The sequence below is a fragment of the Ornithodoros turicata genome, unplaced genomic scaffold, assembly GCF_037126465.1.
Source record: "Ornithodoros turicata isolate Travis unplaced genomic scaffold, ASM3712646v1 ctg00000955.1, whole genome shotgun sequence".
Lineage (NCBI taxonomy): Eukaryota > Metazoa > Arthropoda > Arachnida > Ixodida > Argasidae > Ornithodoros > Ornithodoros turicata.
This window is the reverse complement of record NW_026999426.1, coordinates 223270-244832: the sequence shown is the minus strand read 5'-3', so window position 1 is coordinate 244832 and position 21563 is coordinate 223270. Positions and strand designations below refer to the sequence as shown.

Below are 21563 nucleotides of genomic sequence, written 5' to 3'. Positions count from 1 at the left end.
ACCAATATCTAAGATGAAAGAAGCAAGTCACTGAAAATGTTAGCCAGCTGTAGGACTCGATCCCACATCTTCTGGATTACCGGTCCAGGGCTCCACCAATTGAGCTAATCTGACACACCTCCTCAGCGACTTCTAAAGGTGCGTCATCTGAAAGGACAAACCAGCCACTCTCTCTCACTCATCCTCCTTTCACTCTTACATTTTTCTCACTCATACACACATTCATGTGACGAGATCGATGCCAGCGGCATCTGTTGAACATGAGACAGCTGACGTTCTGAGGCTGGAACACACACAAAGGACGAATACATACAAAGCCTCAAGTGCCTAATACATTAATGGTGAAAGAAAGAATTCACTGAGAAGGCTAACCTTTTCAGTGACTCGATATTTTAATGATTAATTTCTTAGGCACTCGAGGCTTTGTATGCATTTGTCCTTTCTCTGTGTGCCAGCCTCAGAGCATAAACAGTCTCATGACCAATATCTAATCTTCATAAAAAAAAGCACATCAGCGAGACAACTCAACTGCCATCAATATTTATTACCGAAAGACATTGAATGCGTGGTCTACGAACAAGCAGGTATACACTGGCGATGTTATAACGCGTCATTATATTGTTGTTAATACTACTATTATTACGCATTATACCGTTGTGTAGCTGAAGTGAGGTATGGCATAAAGTCGGGACAATGTCCCCATGCATGCACTGTGTCACCAGGAAGTGTCATTTCCTGGCACGTGGATACTATTCCGTTCGCTAACGACACCATAAAAAAAAAGAATATCAATCGAGAACGGCACGGCGACGCAAAAATGGTCAGATTGATGAGAAGAGTAGATGATGACGGTTAGAGCGTAATTATTTTGCAGCATGGTATGACGACAGAAAGAAAGGCAAATCGAACCGGTCAAGCGTGATGGAACATCTGTGATGAGTAGGAAAAAAGTAAATGGTGCAGTGAGAGTTCGTGCATGCGGTTTACGCAACGCACTGTGTCACCAAGCCGAGGCTCCTTGATCTTCGAATGCGGTTGTAGTAACTTTTTCATGTGAATGTTTTTGATGCTCCCGTCGAGTGGCAGAGCCCGATCCACAATATTGAACCTCGCGTGGAGGAGAAGCAGCTTCAATACTTTGACATCTCCAGCGTCCATTTCCCCGGTCTGCTTATGGTTTGCCTTCGATGATTCGTCACTGGCTTTCGACTCTTTGCAAGCATTCAACAGCAGCGCCGTGTTTATGCTCATGTCACTCTCGTGTCTACCTGTGTACGGCAAAAGGAGCTGCACGGATACCCAGTCAACTCGGCGCGCGCTATCATGCCACGCCGTCCTTTTCATTACTGTACGAGCGTTCAAATTAACATGGGGAAGAACCAATTTCATGGCATCCGCGCGCCCGAGCGTAACGGCAACTCGCAACACGATTTCGATGCTATGTTTGAAAAAGTGGGGGAGAAGCCCCTCTACGATACGGCACTTGCTTCTGAGCACACTCCCCAGCAATGGTACGCTTTCAAGTTCGCCAAATGCTGTAAGAGGACGGAGAAGCATCGCGGCTGTTAAGTATCCCTTAAGGTTGCAGTAAGCCCGTGGTCTATCTCCGTTTTCATCCGAAGTGTTAATTGGGGTGAAGGAAATGATATACCTTAGTACATCCTGCTTTTCAGTGATTGCAACGCACTGCATGAACTCTGCTACACTTATACTTATACTGCGGGTCCTGAGTGGCGAATGTGGCAATATTAGCTTTTTCAGCGAAGAATCCGGGCAGAGCAACTCCATTATGTGAATGTTTGCGACGCTCCGGTCGAATGGCAGAGCCCGATCTGCATCCCCAATATTAAAGCTCGAGTGGAGGATAAGCAGCTTTAATATTTTGATACGTGGAACGTGCATTTCACCATTCTGTTCCTCACTGTCGTCATCATCACTTTCTTCCTCTTCTTCCACTTCTTCTCCTCCCTTCTCCTCTTCTTCATCCTCTTCATCACATTTTTCTTGCTGTTTCGACGTTGTGCAGGCATTCAATAATAATGGTATGTTCTGGTTGATGTCGCTCTCATGTGTGTTCGTGTATGGTAGAAAAAGCTGCATCGAGGCCCAGTCACCTCGTTTCAAAATTCCACGCCACTCAGTCATCATTGCAAGATCGTTCACATCAGCAACGGGTAGGAGTAATTTCGTCGTATTCATGTCTGTCATATCAAACGCAATTGGCAAAATTCTGTTACACTGATGTTTGAAGGAGTGGGGGAGAAGCATCTCTACGACACGACGCTTGCTTCCGAGCGCACTCCCCAACAATGGTAAGCTTTCAAGTTCGTCAAATGCTGTAAGAGGAATGAGAAGCTTCACCGCTGTCAAGTATCCATTACAGCTGCAGTAAGTCAGTGGTGTATCTCCGTTTTCATCGCAAGTGTTAATTGGGGTGAAGGAAATGATATACCTTAGTACATCCTGCTTTTCAGTGGTTGCAACGCACTCCATGAACTCTGCTACACTTATACTGCGGGTCCTGAGTGGCGAATGTGGCAATATTAGCTTTTTCAGTGACGGATCCGCGCAGAGCAACTCCATAATGTGAATGCTTGTAACGCTCCGGTCGAGTGACAGAGCCCGATCACCATCCACAATATTAAAGCTCGAGTGGAGGATAAGCAGCTTTAATATTTTGATACGTGGAACGCGCATTTCACCATTCTGTTCCTCACTGTCGTCATCATCACTTTCTTCCTCTTCTTCCACTTCTTGTCCTCCCTTCTCCTCTTCTTCATCCTCTTGATCACCTTTTTCTTGTTGTTTCGACGTTGTGCAGGCATTCAATAATAATGATATGTTCTGGTTGATGTCGCTCTCATGTGTGTTCGTGTAAGGTAGAAAAAGCTGCACCGAGGCCCAGTCACCTCGTTTCACAATTCCACGCCACTTAGTCATCATTGCAAGACCGTTCACATCAGCAACGGGTAGGAGTAATTTCATCGTATCCATGTATATCATATAAATCGGAACTGACAAAACTCTGTTACACTGATGTTTGAAGGAGTGCGGGAGAAGCATCTCTACGACACGACGCTCGCTTCCGAGCACACTCCCCAGCAATGGTAAGCTTTCAAGTTCACCAAATGCTGTAAGAGGAATGAGAAGCTTCACCGCTGTCAAGTATCCATTACAGCTGCAGTAAGCCAGTGGTGTATCTCCGTTTTCATCCCAAGTGTTAATTGGGGTGAAGGAAATGATATACCTTAGAACATCCTGCTTTTCAGTGGTTGCAACGCACTCCATGAACTCTGCTACACTTATACTGCGGGTCCTGAGTAGCCAATGTGGAAATATTAGCTTTTTCAGCGACGGATCAGGGCAGAGCAACTCCATCCTGTGAATGTTTGCGACGCTCCGGTCGAGTGGCAGAGCCCGATCTGCATCCACTATACTAAAGCTCGAGTGGAGGATAAGCAGCTTTAATATTTTGATACGTGGAACGCGCATTTCACGAATCTGTTCATCACTGTCGTCATCATCACTTTCTTCTTCTTCTTCTTTATATTGTTTTTGTTCTTTCGACGTTTTGCAGGCACTCAACAATAACCGTACGTTCTGACTGATGTCGCTCTCACGTGTGTTCGTGTAAGGTAGAAAAAGCTGGACCGATGCCCCGTCACCTCGCTCCACAATTCCACGCCACTTAGTCATCATTGCAAGATCGTTCACATCAGCAACGGGTAGGAGTAATTTCATCGTATCCATGTCTGTCACGTCAGAGGCAGTTAACAAGAGTCTGTTACACTGACGTTTGAAGGAGTGGGGGAGAAGCATCTCTAGGATATCACACTTGCTTCCGAGCACACTCCTCTGCAATGGTAAGCTTTCAAGTTCGCCGAATGCTGTAAGAGGAAGGAGAAGCTTCGCCGCTGTCAAGTATCCATTACGGCAGCAGGTAACGAGTGGTGTATATCCATCCTCACCGGGAGTGTTAATCGGAGTGTAAGAAATGAGATATTTTAGGATATCCTGCTCTCCATCCGTTAAAGGATAATGGGCTGATACTTGTTGTCTTATGGCACGGGATGTGCCTGACAGATGAGGAAGAAACAGTTTGAAAGTGGCAAGGGGGTTTCTACACTTCATGCAAATCAGTAGAATTGTTTTGGCGTCAATGTTAAGAGAGATGATGTTCGCATGAAGAATGACGAGTTGTGCAATGGCAAATGCGTCATTACCCCCCTTTTTGTCTACCACGTCCTCCAACTGCCGTATCCTATGCGGTGTCCGTCTGAGCAGTGAATCAGTGTCGTCAACATCCTTGAGAAGTGGAGCTAGGACATGCATGTCAATTCCACAAACATCAGAGTAAGGCAGCATAAGTCTCACCGTATCCAAGTAACGAGAGTTCACGCTTACTTGTAAAGCGGTTTTGCCTTCATATGTATTGCGATCACTTGCATCAGTGTGAGGAAGAATAGCTCTCGTGACTCCATTGTGTCCCATATCAATGCTGTTATGCAAGAGGCCCCGCTTAATAGTGAATTCGGCCAACAAATGTGGGAGTAGAACGTCTACAGTGTCAGGTTTACTCAGACATACATCGCGGTACTGTAATACAGGTGTTAAAGGGAGTAGATGCTTCAGCATGTCCGTACGACCGTGAGCAACGCATTCACGGAGCGCTGTTTCGCAAAGCATATCATTAAAGTTTAGTGAGGAATAAGGAAGAAGCATCTGGAAAATATCAAGTTCGTCATTAATTATGCTGATATATAAGGGCGTAAAGAAACCGACAAAATTAATACGGTCAATATCTACAGGGTTATATATCACGTCCTGATCGGGGCTGACGTTTTCCATGAAGCATCGTGGTGCACTCTCAATGCAGATGTCACTGGAATATATCTTAATTTTGCAAAACACTCTAAGCAGCACAGATAATAGTCCCTTACGCCGCTCGTATATGAGGTCGTATACAAATAAACTATCAAGACTTCGTTGAGAGGTGAGGTTCGCGAGCACCGTCGGTAGTTGTTCAAACCAATTGAGAGGAAAGCCGCCACCATGAGCGCAGAAGGCGTCTAATCTGTCCCAGGATTGAATCTTATCAGCGTACATGAGAGGTGTCATACCTATCATATCTTTCTGTGCCAGCGCTTCATTAACGGGAATATACTTTAAGATATCATGATCAGCGTGCAGCGCCGCGACGTGCAGAGGCGTTCTTTCGAGGCTGTCTAGAGAGCAATCATTTTCTAGAGCTTCTTTGAAGCTCTCTAGGTCGTTATTCATAATACTGCTGTGTACTACGTGTCGCTCTGCTGCTAGACCATCCAAAAAACTCAACATGCCCTCACAGCTAGATTCTCCATACAACCTGGAGACTATACGTGTCATATCTTCACGGCTTCTAGCATCCACCTTTTGTAGCCTCTTGAATAGCGAATCTGCTGCGAAAAACTCGGCGAAGCTGTGATGCACAAAGCGAGGCACATCGTTGCTCAATTCCTGTATGAGACCGTGTTTTAGCCTGTTCTCCTTGACGTCCGTCATTAGCGTCCCACTGGGTTCCAAGTCATGGGACTCAGTTTCACTTAGTAGTCCCTTGAGGACGTCCTGGGAGAGAACAGCCTTGACTGCTAGGCGACCATAGTCCTCGTAAAATTTCGGCTTCAACCTCATGTCATCATCTTGGGCGGCGGCTTTTCCTATATCCTCATTCTTTTTTTCTTTGCGATATCGCAGGTATTTGTACTCGACAAATAACCTGTACACGGATAACAGTAGATAACAATTATGAGAGTTCGATATACTTTGTACCAAGTCGCAGTAATCGGGGTCAGAAGTTTCCCCTCGCCCCACCTCGGCCATCATTCGGAGAAGAAGAGGATTGCCTAGAATGGAGCTATCTTTCATCTTAACGTGGTGACGTATCTTTTCGAACGTTTTGCCAATGGCCTCAGTATTGGATGGAGATTGTGCCGTTTGATCAGTGTAATTCTGCAGAAATTGCACTTGGTCGTCCTCGGAGAACGGGTTCATGTGGAAAGACACCACGTGCATTTCATCTTGAATCGAATTTGTAAATACGGTGCGCGTGAAAAGCAGTATCTTAGATAGCTTTGATTTCGCCAAGACCTTCGTGAGATCAAGGATAATTTTTCGGGTGGTCTCCTGAATTTCGTCAAGGGCGTCGAAAATGACCCACACGTTAAACGGACGTCCCTCAGTGACGCTTTCTTGGAACAGTTCAAACTCTACTCCGCTTGTTGACACGCCACACAACTTCGCGAACGGTATGAAATTAATTACACCAGTTTGTCCACTGTGTATAGTCATAGCCTCTTGCACCTGCGGATAATTACTGACATGAAGCACCCATGCTTGCTTGTCTGAGTCCTTGATTTTTGTGCAAAGCCGGGTCGCCAACACGGTTTTTCCCGTTCCTGAGTCTCCGGACACAACGACGACTTTCTCACTTCTTTCAAGTAGAGAAATTGCTGAGCAGTTTTCTTCACCGATCATAGGAAGGTGACTTAGGGCGCCGTTTGATTTTCTCCACATGAAGCATCCATCACTGAATTCTAGCAGGTGAACTGTCTTCCCCTTGTAGTATTTCATGTCAACAAGATCGTTGTAGTCACCGTCGCTGTCCAGAATGACGATTTCCTCGAACTTGTTCAAGGTGCTCATTCGCTTCAGAGCATGCCGTTTTGGTAGAAATGACCGGAGTGTTTCCTCTTCGCACCCGAGTATAGCGAAAGCGTCGTGCCTTGAACGCTCGTCGATCTGTTTCAAATCCACTTTTACGGACCTTCGACACTTTTGTTCAATGTAGCACTTGCTTACATCTTCGCTAAGTGCCGTCAGCTGTGGGCCAAAATGAAGAACATTTTTTCTGCTCAATGTTAGAAACGCCTTCTCGTCGCAAATTTCCAAAAACCAGTCCGTGTCTAGGATGCGGTGAATATCATAGTGGTGGTCAGGAGCCTGAAGTGCGATCTTTGACTTTTCGACAATTGCTCTCTTGCACTTTGATGTGACATTCTCATAACTAGCACACCCTATGTCTTCGCGAACTTCGCTCTCAGATAGTGCTATCTTTTCGACCTCTTGGCGACAGTGCACCAAGTTGGCTTTTGACGTCAGCAGAATGACGTTCGTGCCCGTGACGTCATGCAGATATTTCAATTTCGAGAGAATAGCTTGGAGGTCAGCTTTGCCCTCACACGATAGGAGCAGGAAGCTGCACTTGTTCACGGTTAGGGTGTCGTATGTTTCCTGCTTCAACTGCGATGCCTCGACAAACAGATAGGGAACACCTTCCTTTCTCACGAGATCATTAACCATTACTTCGAGGAACGATAGATTTGATGCTGCAAGGACAACAAACGGCTTACGTACAAGATCACTCTGGTCAAGCGTTGTGTTAAATTCTATTTTCAGACCCTCTGTTGAAGACGCCCTCCCTAATTTTCCGTTGAACTCCCTCATTTCCTCAATGTCCTTTATAGGACAACCATTCCGTATGCACTGTACCATATCAGGGATGACGTGCTCTTTGAAGAACTGATAAAGCTTCGGGACTTGTTTCCTGAGAATTTTGTCGCCTTCTGTAGGATCAAGAGCAAGAATATGAGGTACCCGAACAATAAGTTCTGCATCCTCTTTTTTGGCTTCCTCATTAAATACCCATTGTAAGATATAATGCAAGTCTTCTTTTCTAGCTTTAGCGTCCTCCAGGATACTTGCGTAATCTTTTCTTCTGATTGCATCCGTGTGCCGGTAGGGCTTTGCTTCATTTCTGTATACCAGAGAAAGAGCCAAATGACATAGCTCGTGGACCATGATCCCTGCGACTTCATTTGTACGATCATTCATGGCTTGCGTTGTTTCCCTGTGGAGCCCCTTGGCTCCCACAAAGATTCTTTGTTTTTCTGGATAAGCTAACCCGTGGTTTTGACTGCCGTGGCCCGTCATGCAGTGGGTGTGCTCTCGCTCAAAGTCGAAGCGAATGCTCAAATAGGGGGCCATTGATGCTACTTTCAACACGGGCCGGAGTAAGTCGCTGCTGTCGAGAGCACGGTACAAGTTATCGAGAACTTCGTCAAATCCTTCACAAGCGGCTTGGCTCTTCGATCTGCTCTTGAGGGCATAGATGTGAGATTCTTGGCATTGGGTTACGAAATTTTCTTGTCGCTCGAGTTCGGACTTTTGGAGCGGATCCAAGCCCCGAAGACAATCACTTTCGGCAGTGTTCTTGAATACACATTTCTCCGACAGCAGAAGGGCATAGACGTTAAACGCGTTCATCTTCACAGCTCGATGCATAGCAGACTCATCCGTATCTGGATTGAGCCACATCTTTAGCCACGGTTTTTCCTGCATACACTTTCGCACTTGCTCGACGTCTCTCCTGTCGATGGCAGAACGCATCCCAGCTCTGACATCCGCAGTCTCAGGAGATCTGTCGACCAGTATTGGTAGGCGAACTTGCGATGTGCCTGGAAAACGTGTAGTCGAAATGTAGTAAAACGCCACAAGTCAATCACCATAACGTTTGCTATTAGATTATCTCTGAAAATCACTGCATCGCTTGCGACCCCATTGACGAATGTAGGAACTCCCCTCGAATGCGCCACAGCCTTGGTGGCAGATGCCCACACACGTCACCCATACGCCGTGGAAGCACGTGTTCATTTTAATCCGGAAGCATTAGGAGTGTGGATTAGGAGGAGGAATGGAAAAAGCTGTTGTTAAAAAAAAGTTGAAGTTAACTATAATGAATGTCAGACATACGTAATTAGGAGCAGACTTGTGGATAGCTTTTAGTGTCCTTCCCCTAACATGTTGTCGATACCGACTCTGAAAAACTCCGATCCTCTTGGATACTTGTGCAGTTCAATTCAGTGACAGATAAGTGGCAGGCAGGTCTGCTTCGCTTGCTTGTTCCGACAACGATTCACGAAGGATAAATACTGCGTTTTTCCACTACCCAATCGATGAGAGGTAGGCCAGTTCCCATTCCATTCTGCCGCTTAGCATAGCATAGCACCACACCAGTGGCGTAAACACAGCATCTCGGCCGGTAGAATTTTCAGTTTTCAGGTTTCTGATCGCTATTCTGAACTTTTTGCTCAGATATGAGCACTCAACTCACAGCTGCTTCAAAAAAGCATCTGCACAGGTACAGTAGAATGCATAAGCCACTCTGGGTGCTTGGAGCATCATCTTTCGGCATAGCAGCTGCACAAGTTGCTTTCTGACGGGTCAACCATAACCCTATACAAGCAGCAAAATATATGGACACGTTCTCTCTCATGCTGGATCTGTGAATGTGCGTACCAATGCAGCCAATGTACTTGTTGTTCTACTGTGAAATCATCCACGTGAGGTATCAGCTATCAGTAAATCCAAAGTTGCTTTGGCATACCACACGAACTTCAGAAACACTGTTTATGTCATATTCGTGTTCGGCGCAGATACAGAGCTTCGGCTATTTTCACTTTGTATATGTACTTGCTAGCTTGCACTGCGGCATCCACAGGTGGCGCCTTCACCGTGGATCACTGACGTCTCGCCGAGACGCACTGTTAGCGCCGACCCAAGATCGTGTCACTTCCCTACGCCAGGCTGACGAGTCACAAGTAGGACGAAACAGCTGTACTTGGCTGGGAGTGCACGGTCAAATTGTAAATATATGCTCAACGTGCAGCTACAGAGCTTCGGCTATTTTCACTTTGTATATATATATATATATATATATATATATATATATACTCATTGAACGATGCGACAGCACCAGAGGACACGTGTTTCGCCGTGTTTGCGGCTCGTCGGCCCTGGGTAGCTGCGCATCGTTCGAGATTGGCAAACCAGGGGTCACTCAGCGAGCGATATACACCTGGGAGGGTGACTGAGCACTCCTCAATGCCACAGTGCAAGCCAGTGAATTATAAAGAAGGGGGAAAAGCCATTAAAAAAATGAGTAAATGATGCTAGACGTGTTTGAAATTCAAACACGTGTGTATATCGCTCGCTGAGTGACCCCTGGTTTGCCAATCTCGAACGATGCGCAGCTACCCAGGGCCGACGAGCCGCAAACAATGCGAAACACGTGTCCTCTGGTGCTGTCGCATCGTTCAATGAGTATCTGTTTCTCTACGTGCAGCCATAGAAGCCATTTTAATCTGTAAGTTTGAATTTCAAACACGTCTAGCATCATTTACTTATTTTTTTAATGGCTTTTCCCCCTTCTTTATAATTCACTGGCTTGCACTGTGGCATTGAGGAGTGCTCAGTCACCCTCCCAGGTGTATATCGCTCGCTGAGTGACCCCTGGTTTGCCAATCTCGAACGATGCGCAGCTACCCAGGGCCGACGAGCCGCAAACACGGCGAAACACGTGTCCTCTGGTGCTGTCGCATCGTTCAATGAGTATCTGTTTCTCTACGTGCAGCCATAGAAGCCATTTTAATCTGTAAGTTTGAATTTCAAACACGTCTAGCATCATTTACTTATTTTTTTAATGGCTTTTCCCCCTTCTCTATAATTCACTGGCTTGCACTGTGGCATTGAGGAGTGCTCAGTCACCCTCCCAGGTGTATATCGCTCGCTGAGTGACCCCTGGTTTGCCAATCTCGAACGATGCGCAGCTACCCAGGGCCGACGAGCCGCAAACACGGCGAAACACGTGTCCTCTGGTGCTGTCGCATCGTTCAATGAGTATCTCTTTCTCTACGTGCAGCCATAGAAGCCATTTTAATCTGTAAGTTTGAATTTCAAACACGTCTAGCATCATTTACTTATTTTTTTAATGGCTTTTCCCCCTTCTTTATAATTCACTGGCTTGCACTGTGGCATTGAGGAGTGCTCAGTCACCCTCCCAGGTGTATATCGCTCACTGAGTGACCCCTGGTTTGCCAATCTCGAACGATGCGCAGCTACCCAGGGCCGACGAGCCGCAAACACGGCGAAACACGTGTCCTCTGGTGCTGTCGCATCGTTCAATGAGTATCTGTTTCTCTACGTGCAGCCATAGAAGCCATTTTAATCTGTAAGTTTGAATTTCAAACACGTCTAGCATCATTTACTTATTTTTTTAATGGCTTTTCCCCCTTCTTTATAATTCACTGGCTTGCACTGTGGCATTGAGGAGTGCTCAGTCACCCTCCCAGGTGTATATCGCTCGCTGAGTGACCCCTGGTTTGCCAATCTCGAACGATGCGCAGCTACCCAGGGCCGACGAGCCGCAAACACGGCGAAACACGTGTCCTCTGGTGCTGTCGCATCGTTCCATGAGAATCCTTGAGTATATATATATATATATATATAGGGGAGAAAAGACACCAGAGACTGAAGTAGGGAGTAGAGGAAAGTTATTTATTAAGCTGGCATTTAAACTAAGGGTCTGGGGAAGTCTACGTTTCGACGGAAGCTCCGCCTTTTTCGGGACCCGAAGAAGGCGGAGCTTCCGCCGTAACGTAGACTTCCCCAGACCCTTAGTTTAAATGCCAGCTTAATAAATAACTTTCCCCTACTCCCTACTTCAGTCTCTGGTGTCTCTTCTCCCCTATCTATATTCAACATCCGGGTCGTTCGAACCTCAATTTTGTAGCGTACATATATATATATATATATATATATGTATATATATGTTTACTGATCGAGCGTGCCACAATCCCAGCTGTGGACGGCCGTTTCGAGCTTCTTGGCTCTCATCGGCACAGCGTTGCCGATATCGCTGTGCCGATGAGAGCCAAGAAGCTCGAAACGGCCGTCCACAGCTGGGATTGTGGCACGCTCGATCAGTAAACATACGCTTCACGTGCAGCCATGGAGCATTTGCTCATTTTCATATTTGTATCTATCTATATATATATATACATATAGACACCGGACTCAGACTTGCACCTATCCAATCTAATTAATTAAAAAAGCTAAAACCGCAGTGTCGGGGATACAAAATGAGCCAATCCAACTACGATGAAGCTGTTAACCTGTATTCCCGTCTATTCACTGGTAATGCCTTAGGCTAAAGTAGCAGGATTGGTTAACCGTTGCCCTTCCTGTACCGCGTAGCAGCTGCAATAGCTACACCACTTTGCGGCATGCTCTTAGTAAAGGCCGTGAAATAGCACCCAGTGAGTCAATCAAAGCGCAATTTTTGCCCAGCAAGCACGACAGCAGCGCCGATGCATCGCTGTTACGTCACGCACTAAAGTGAGTCTACAGGGAATAATATCATTGGATGTGCAAGTGTATGCAACACCATGTGCAAGAAAATGGATCCCTTCCCCCAAATTTGGTGGTCATTCAGTTACCTGCGTGCCTCGTCCATTCTTCGAGTACCTTCTTGAGTTTCTTTATATGAATCGGCTTCCTGGACATCCCTACCCGGTCGATGACCTCATGGAACTCTTCGCCAGTCAAGTCGTGAAGTTGCTGCACATTGTCCGCGCCTATCGGAAATTTGAACACTGGGATTAAAATCGTATGAGGCTTTATGAAGACAACTTATATGAATGCGTCGCATGAAAGTTGTTATATCCACATTTGTACGTGTTACCGAAAAAAGCACTACTGCCCTTACTAGTGATCTCCGAAGAAATGAACGAAATGGGTTACTTCGTCAGTCGAGCGTGGATTTTCATGCAAATGAGTGTTTCCTTCCTATTTTCCGCTTTGCTTTCGTATCCGGACGATGAAAAAAAACACAGTAGATACGCACTAACCAGCAACACTGACAGAAAGGACCAGACGGGATGACTGTAATTGTTTTTCTTTTTTTTTGCTGGGGTGTAGGGTTCAATCAACAACAGCTGGTGACAGCTGGACTGCATGAACTTCGTAGATTTAGCAACTAAACACTAAAGCCCAAAAAGTTAGAGTCTCTGCAATGTCCGCAAGAAACGTAATCTGCGGAACAGCGCGGAACCTTCACGCATAACTTCATGCGGAACCTTTTTCTTTGTAAATGTCATCAAAACTGTTTTGTGGGGATTTAATAATAATTGGGTGTTTACGTCGCGAGACAACTGAGATCATGAGCGACGCCACAGCGGTCGGTCTGTGGATTGCTTTTGGCCACCTGAGGGTTCTTTAATGTGCGATGAAAGCTCATCAAACGGCACCCCGTATTTAACGTCCCTCGCGGAAGACGGCATGTCTAAGCAACTTGTACCCTGCCACCAAGTTGCTGGCGTCCTCGGCCGGGTTCGAACCCGCGATCTCGAGATCAGAAGGCGGACACGCTACCGACTGAGCCACCGAGGCCGGTTTGTGGAGATTTAAGTGCATACACAATCATTATTTGATAATACACAACCACTGTTATTTTCCAGCGCAAAATACATTCGTCGCCGAATCATCGAGTATGCGCAAATTTTTTTTCAGAAATATGATTGATATAAATAAGAGATAAGACATAATATTTCGGGTTTTACGGTGCGAGAGACCTACTTAAGCAATAAAAGCGGGCCAAGAGTAACCACTGTGGTACACCAGAACCGATATTAATCATGCTAGACTTACTGCCACTAATAGCTTCAAATTGGCGTTTTAACATTACATAATTCGAAATGAAATACACTATCTGTGAATTATACGATTAGCGTGGAAATTTTGCTATTCGCAAACAATGGTACACCGTGTCGAACGATGTTCTAAATTCTATAAATGCACAGTCCTTTCCTGAAGCAGCGTTCAGCTGGGTTAAATAAACATTGTGGTCTACAATACTAGCGTCAATATAGAGGGTGTTAGGCGTCATGAAAGTGCTGAAGCTAATCGAATTACCCATATCTGTGATCTGCTGTGCATTTTCTTTTTTTTTGTTTGTAGATGATTTTTGAATTATTATTATTAACTATGAACTGTATTCCGTTATGTGGGAAGGGAGTTGCCTCAGGACAGAAGCCGCCGATATTTCGAACAGAGGCTGTTCTTCTTCTGGGCACCGTCCTCATCATTGGCATGGTATTTAAAGGGTTAGGTGTGACGTGTTTAAAGGTTCATGCGAATTGTGGGTCAACAGCCCGGAGGGAAGAAAGGTTCCGTACGGGCTTCTACGGCCGGAGTGAATGGCTGCTTTGTTAGAGTGTGGAGGGGATTATGTGAACGTAGTGATCTAGGCTACAGACCGGTTACAGAAAAATGGAAGGTTCATGAACACGTGGACGAAACGGGACAACAGGCAGAATTGGCAAGCATAGCGAAAGATAAGCAGGTTAGTGGTTACGTGGGGAAAAATTCCAGAAGGAGCAAAGGTTTTTTTTAAATATATATTTGTAATACAAAATTGTCGCATGCAATAAAGAGATCAGAAAGCAGTGGCCATGCAGAACATAACAGATGATAATGGAGGTAGAAGGGAAAAGCATATTTTATTTGTGAAGTGTTTCTAGGGTGCCTTGTGATTTGTTGATACCGGACGGGTGAAGAGCGTTGAACTTATATATGAGATAAGGCTCCCTGTCACGTCTGTCACGTGTGGATCTAAACCCGGTTTCTAGAATATATAGTTTAATGTTGTCAAAATTGTGACCAGGAACGTTAAAGTGTTCGGCGACTGTTTTGGGGAGTTTGTTGTACGTGTCGGTTCTGTGTCCGGTAAGGCGGTTGTTCATTTGTTGGCCGGTTTCACCAATGTATTGCATAGAGCAGTCGCCGCATTCAATGCAGTATATGACATTGGAGCTTGTGCATGTGAATGCGTGGTTAACGGGGTGGGTGTAATTGCTCGCAGTGCTTTTGATGGAGTTAGCGAGTTGAACGTTATGCGATTTGGCAGAAATGGTAAATGCAATATTCTCTTTTGTTCATTTGAATATTAGAAGCATAAACAGCCAGTTTGACGATCTTACTGTGTTGATTTTCCAAATTCTGAACTGTGGCACATCGTATTTTCCTTTATCTGAAAAGTGGTTATGTGATATGAATGACTCTCACTACACAATACACGAGTGTGTTCCTGAATTTTCACACCTGCACAACGACCGCCATCGTGGAGTTCATGTGTGGTTATATGTGAGGGATACTGTAGCATACAGAGTTCGCTCAGATATCTTCCTAAATACTCCACTTTGTCAGTGCATTTTCGTTGAAACCATAGACAGTACACATGTTATCCCGTGGTGGAATACAGCTATCAGCGTTTCGTTGTCGTCCTTTACTTATTCGGGTTGTATACAGGCTGTTTCACGAAAATCCCCCGGCTGAATAATTCCGTGAACAGGTGGCGCTATCGACGAAATTTCTTTTCGTAAAGATCCTTGGAACATCGAACATGAAACTAGTAGGGAGAGGCTCATTTGCATATGCTCGCTACTTAGATAAGCATCTTAACTTGTAACTTTTACTTCTCACGCTTACGCAACGTCTGTTTTACCCGTCTGTTTACGGACCCTCAGCGAAAAATACTGCAAGAAAAATGCATCGACGCTTCGTGATTTTTCCGAGTAATTACACGGTTTCGATTCACATATTTCCTGCGGGGAGCAGATCACTAATGCGCTCTTTGCACTAGCTATCCGGCTATCAATTTCGTGTTCATCCGTCTGGTTGACACACGGGGTTCACGGAAGATAAGAAACAGCCGCAAGACCGCAGGAGACGCTTTGGTGTTCCCTCTCCTTCTCTACACTCTTAAAAATGAACTTCACCACGTAGCATCAAAAAACACTAAGTGTCGATGCGTTGTTTTTTTTCTTGCACTATTTTTCGCTGTAGGTCCCGATGCGTAAAACAGAGGTTCCGTAAGCGTGCGAAGTAAAAGTTACAAGTTAAAACATTTAGCTAATCAGTGGGCTTATGCAAATGAGCCGTTCACTACTCAGTTCATGGCCTCAGTTCATGGTTCTCAAGAATCTTTACAAAACAGAAAGTTCTTCGATAGCGCCACCTGTTCACGAATTATTCAGCCGGGGGATTTTCGTTAAACACCCTGTATAGATAGCCGCGAAGTTCTGTTACCCACTTTTTAGATGAGCTGGATCGGGTACTGTTCACATGCTGGTCTCAAATATATACGCTTTACTAAGCGGCTTAGCGGATAAATACCAGAGGGATAGCTCTCAAACAGAACTAATATAAATAATAATGTTCCGACAGGGAGCTCACAAGCTTTTATGCACAGCGGCGAACATTGTAGAAAGCGCGCGACGGTGGAGAGGAGGAAGTACAGAAGCCACTCCAAGGTCGTCGGCCCGTCCTTGAGATTGATGTGAGCGAACGAGCAGATGCTTCCTGAAGGAACGCCTTTTATGTAGCGCGACTTGTCGCCGGCCGCAGCCCGTCGTTCGACGCCTCGTTGCCTGTTGGTGTTGTTGCGTGGGGTCGCCCCAAAGACGACAGGCGGCACTGCCCCCTCCGTAGACGAGGCATCGTCCCGATGCTGGAACTTGTATCCAGGGTGCTAGAGCAGTTTCGGTGGGCGTTCGGGGGGGGGATATATTTATTAGACAAACGAAAAAAAAAAGGGGAAAGGCGTTCCGGGCTCACCGATGTACTCGAGGTAAAGCAGCAGCCAATTTTCTTCTGGTTCCGGGGATCGTCCGAACTACCTGGAGTAGTACGGCTTGAGGCGAACGACGTGAACTATTTCAGGGGTCTGGGTTCGCCAAGAAGCTGTGCTGTCTTGAGGTATTACTTCGTAGTCCACCTCTCCTATGCGTCTGAGTATTTTGTATGGGCCCAAATAGCGTTTGAGAAGTTTCTCGCTTAACCCTCACCGTCGGATCGGAGTCCACACCTATACCAGGTCTCCTGGGCTAAACTGTGTTTTTCGTGGACGTAGATTGTACCTTCTCCTATCCTCGCGTTGTTGCTGTCCGATCCGTAGCCTGGCGAACTGACGAGCTTCCTCGGCTCGTTGCGTGAAGTCCAGGGCATCGCTTTCTTCTTCACTGGGCTCGTGAGGCAGCATCACGTCGAACATCTTACTGCATCACGTCCGTGCACAAGGTGAAACGGCGTGAACCCGGTTGTTTATCGGACTGCCGTGTTTTAACGAACGTGACGTACGGCAGTATTTCGTCCCACGTCTTGTGCTCTATGTCGGTGTACATCGAAATCATGTCGGCAAGAGTTTTGTTTAGCCGCTCGGTGATGCCGTTTGTTTGTGAATGATACGCCGTCGTTCTGCGGTGGATGGTATGGCTGAGGCGGAGAATTTCTTGGGTGAGTCTGCTCGTGAATGCTGTTCCTCTGTCGGTGATTATGGTCGTGGGAGCTCCGTGCCGGAGTACAATGCATTCAACGAAGAACTTCGCCACTTCAGCGGCAGTCCCTTGAGGGAGGCCTTTTGTCTTGGCGTACCTTGTTAGGTAGTTCGTCGCCACGATTATCCAACGATTTCCGGAAGACGATCGCGGGAAAGGTCCGAGTAGGTCCATCCCCATAGGCTCAAACGGTGCCGACGGCGGCGGAATCGTCTGAAGGTATCCAGACGGACACACTGGTGGCGTTTTTCTGCGTTGACATTCCCTATACGTTCTCACGTACTGGTGGACAGCTGTGGCTAGCTTTGGCCAGTAGTATTTTTCTCTTATGCCGGCCAGTGTTCTGCTGTACATCAGGTGACCCGAAAATGGCTCGTCAAGACAGGATGCGAGGATTTCCGGGCGCATTCCTGGAGGTACAACTAGAAGCCGTGTAGCGCCTTGTGGCTGGTGATTCTGTTTGTAGAGAACACCGTTACGTATGGAGAAGCTGTGGAGTGATCGTCTGAAGACGGCAGGGACGTTACCAGCGCGAGTTTGCAAGTAGTCGATGAGAGGCCTCAGTTCTGATTCTCAGTTCTCAGTTCCGATGAGTGGCCTCAGTTAGCACAGTGGCTGTGCTGTTCTGAAGCCGTGGTGCTCGCATTGACGAGGCCCAGAAAACTGTCGTCGATCTCGTCGCCGCTGTCTGTTCTCTGTAGTGGTGCCCGCAACAAGCAGTCTGCGTCGTTGTGCTTTCTTCCGGACTTGTAGGTGATGGTGACGTCGTACTCCTGTAGCCGAAGACTCCACCGTGCTAATCGACCCGACGGATCTCTCATGCCGGCGAGCCACCATAGAGGACGATGGTTTGTCACTATTTTGAACGGGCGACCGTATAAGTAGGGACGCAGCTTCGTGGTGGCTCTTATACAGGGTGTCCCAGAAAACGTGTCATTGAATTATAATAAAAAAACTACGCCACCTAGAATCATGCGGTCAACGGCATTTGTTCTTATTAGGTTTTTGCCACCTTGTAAAGTTAATGTCATGTACCCCAAGTTTAATTATGCAAATATTTGCGAACTGAACTCAGAAATTTGCCAAGGGAAGGTAACTTTTTTACCCCACCAATATGAAGAGCGTGCCGAATTCACTCAAATTCATAATAATTGTCAGTGATATTCAAGAGCTATCCCATCGGAAAAAATAGCCGAATATCATGCTTTTTGGAGCAACGGACCATAACGCGCGATGTCTTTTGAGCGCAATCACTCGCAGTCCGACGAAAGGAGGTTCCGAAGCCAGCCCACAGAGTGATAGTAGAAAAAGTAACAGTTCCTAAAATTGGGAGAGGGAAAGCATTATCCCAGCGAAAGTCGGACGTGATAAGCCATGCCTGCGTTATCTCTTTCTGCGATGCCGGGGTGGGCTGGGTTTCCAACCTTCTTTCGTCGGACTGACAAAGATTGCGCTGAAAAATCCATCGTGCGCTATTCTGTGCGACCTCCGTAGAGCATGATGTTCGGCTATTTTTTCCGATGGGATAGCTCCTGAATATCCCTGTCAATTATCATTAATTTGAGTAAATTGGACACGCTCTTCACATTGGTGGGGTAAAAAAGTGATGTTTACTAGGCAAATTTCCGACTTAAGCTCGCAAAAATTTACATAATTAAGCTTACGTCACATGACATTCACATGAGGAGGTGGCGAAAACCCAGTAAGAACAAATGCCGTTGACCGCATGACTCTAGGTGGTGTAGTTATTTTATTATAATTCAATGACACGTTTTCTGGGACACCCTGTATGTGCAAGGCACTCCTTCTCTGTTGTCGAGTAGTTTTTCTCGGCCCTGGATAGCGTTCTGCTTGCGTAAGCGATGACACATTTGAGGCCGTCTTGTAGTTGAGACCTTGATTGCTTGCGTTGGTGTGTATTTCGGTTTCAGCGTTGGGGTCCAAGTGTGCCAGCAGAGGTGCCGTCTGGAGGCGTGTCTTTATTTTGTCGAAGGCCCGTTGTTGCGCTTCGCGCCACTCAAAAGAAGCTCCATCCTTTGTCAGTGCGTTAAGCGGTGACGCGGTTTTCGAGAAAGTTGGGATGAAACGGCGATTGTAGGCGCAGAGACCAAGGCAGCTTCTCTTTAACGTTAGAATGAACAGGGTAATTGGCGATAGCCACTGTCTTCTCGGGATCCTGGCGTATGCCGTCGCCGCTTACGAGATGGCCGAGAAACATGAGTCCTTGGTATGCGAACTGACATTTTTCAGCTTTTAGCGATAGTTCCGCAGCTCTGATGGCCTCGAGAACTTGTTTCAGTCGTTCTATGTGTTCCTGGAAGGTTCTTGCGAAGACGACGACGTCGTCGAGGCACACAAGGCAGGTTTGCCATTTTAACCCAGCCAGTACGGTGTCCACGACACGTTGAAACGTAGCTGGAGCTGTGCAGAGGCCGAGCGGCATAACCTTGAATTCGTAAAGCCCATCCGGAGTAACGAAGGCCGTTTTCTCACGATGGCGATCGTCGACTTCCACTTGCCAGTACCCCGTCTTGAGGTCCATGGAGGAGAACTTCGCATTTTGGAGACGAACGAGTGTGTCGTCGATGCGTGGTAACGGGTAAACGTCCTTCTTCGTGACCTCGTTGAGTTTTCGGTAGTCTACGCAGAACCTGGGTGTTCCATCTTTTTTCTTCACGAGTACTATCAGCGACGCTCACGGACTGGTTGACGGCTGAATAATGTCGTCCTCCAGCATTTCTTCTACTTGTGCTCGGACGGCTTCTCGCTCTTTAGGTGACACCCGATACGGCATACATGAATCGGCCGGACGTCTTCGTCGACTATGATGGGATGCTTTCCTATCGTCGTCTGTCGCACTTTGCACGAAGTGGCGAAACAGTCACTGAAAGCCTGTAGTACTTGCAGAAGGGTGTGCTTCTGCGCCGCAGTTAGTTGAGGGTTTACGTTGAACGGCCGGTCGTGGTGTTCTGTGGCGCAGTTGGTGCATGAACTGTCCAGGAGACAAATACTTGTGGTGATAGAATCGTCCGCAAGGACAGCTATTTTTGTGTCACTTGTGAGATACTGCGGTTCCTGGCTAAAGTTTGTAATCAGTAGCTGCATTTTTTTGGTCTCTGACAGGCACAATTCCTCTTGCTATCCCGATGCCGCGTGGTAGAAGCAGATGAATGTTTCCGTCAGCCAACAGAGATTCGGCGCTGTGTCACTCACAGCAGTAATAACACGTGATGACAAGGAAGGAAGGTTGTCCTGCTGACTTGCTATAGTTGTCACATGCGTATTTGTGCGCTTCTCCGGACTTATACACGTCAGCCACGCATTATAGTCCTCTTCCCCTTCTGGAGTCTCTAAGGAAATTACTCCATTGGTGAAGTCGATAACCGCTTTATTTTCTTGTAGAAAGTCCATTCCGAGGATTACGTCACGTGGGCAGGTCGGCAGGACGACGAAGCTGACGACGTACTGGATGTCGAGCACTTGTATGACTGCCGTGCATCGGCCAGTCGATGTTACGGCGTGTCCACCAGCAATCCTGATGTCAGGCTCATCCCACATCGTTTGCACCTTGCGAAGCTTCTTAGCCAACGTAGCCCTTACAACAGAGTTGTCGGCACCGGTATCGATTAACGCGGTCGTCTCATGGCCGGCGATGAGTATTTGCAGGTTATTGGTAATTTTTGGAGCGTCGCGGAGGAGCTGCTTTGCTGTTCGTCGAGTTGCAGGAATTGTAACTTTTCGTCGGTCCGCAGCTTCACCAACCGGAGCAGTCCTCCGTTTTCTCGCTTAGGGCTGCGCCACACAGGTCGTCTTCCTGGCGGCGGTGAACGTGCTCTTCCTGGCGACCTGCTGCGGTGGGGGACGCTCGGGGACAGGTCACGTCGTGAGCCAGAAGAAGCATTCTGCTGCCGTAGATAGTCTTCAATTGCGGCGGGGCGACTACCGCACTGAGGGCGGGGGGCGTTGGGTGAAAATCCGGGTAGACCCAGTCGTGGGCACGGGCAACGGCGGTAGACGTCGTTGGCTTCGCTACAGTCGTAACAAAGCGGCCTCCAGTCTGATGTTCGCCATACGTGTGTCTTGCGAGTGCCTTGTGCGCGTGGCGGGTATCTAGTGGTGCAGATTGGGCGGGTCGCGAATGCGCCCAGCTGTTGCCGTACCGCGCTGCCTGGGGTGGCTGTCGTAGTGCGGCGGCGTAGGTTGGCTTTGGTACCTCGGCGACGGGCGGCGGCGCTGGGAGTGCCTGCTGCACCCCCTCCTTGATTATCGCCCCGATGGAGGCCAAAGGAGCTCCTGTTTCTTCTGGGCGAAGGAGAGCTCGTACTTCTTGTCGAACCACCTCTCTGACCAATTGCC

General features: G+C 47.1%; 1 protein-coding gene across 4 annotated transcripts in view; it reads right to left on the bottom strand.

Annotated features, from left to right (window-relative positions):
• Positions 1-524: 524 nt before the first annotated feature.
• The window catches only part of LOC135375893 (uncharacterized), a 50393-nt gene continuing 29354 nt past the window's right edge, over positions 525-21563 (bottom strand). For all 4 annotated transcript variants that reach the window (XM_064608523.1, XM_064608525.1, XM_064608524.1 and 1 more), the window contains 2 exons: positions 12312-12449; positions 525-8492 (listed from right to left, as the gene is read on the bottom strand). In XM_064608523.1, coding sequence (XP_064464593.1) covers positions 913-8492; positions 12312-12449 — 7718 coding nt within the window. In that variant the 3' untranslated portion in view covers positions 525-912. The remainder of the gene's footprint in view (positions 8493-12311; positions 12450-21563) is intronic.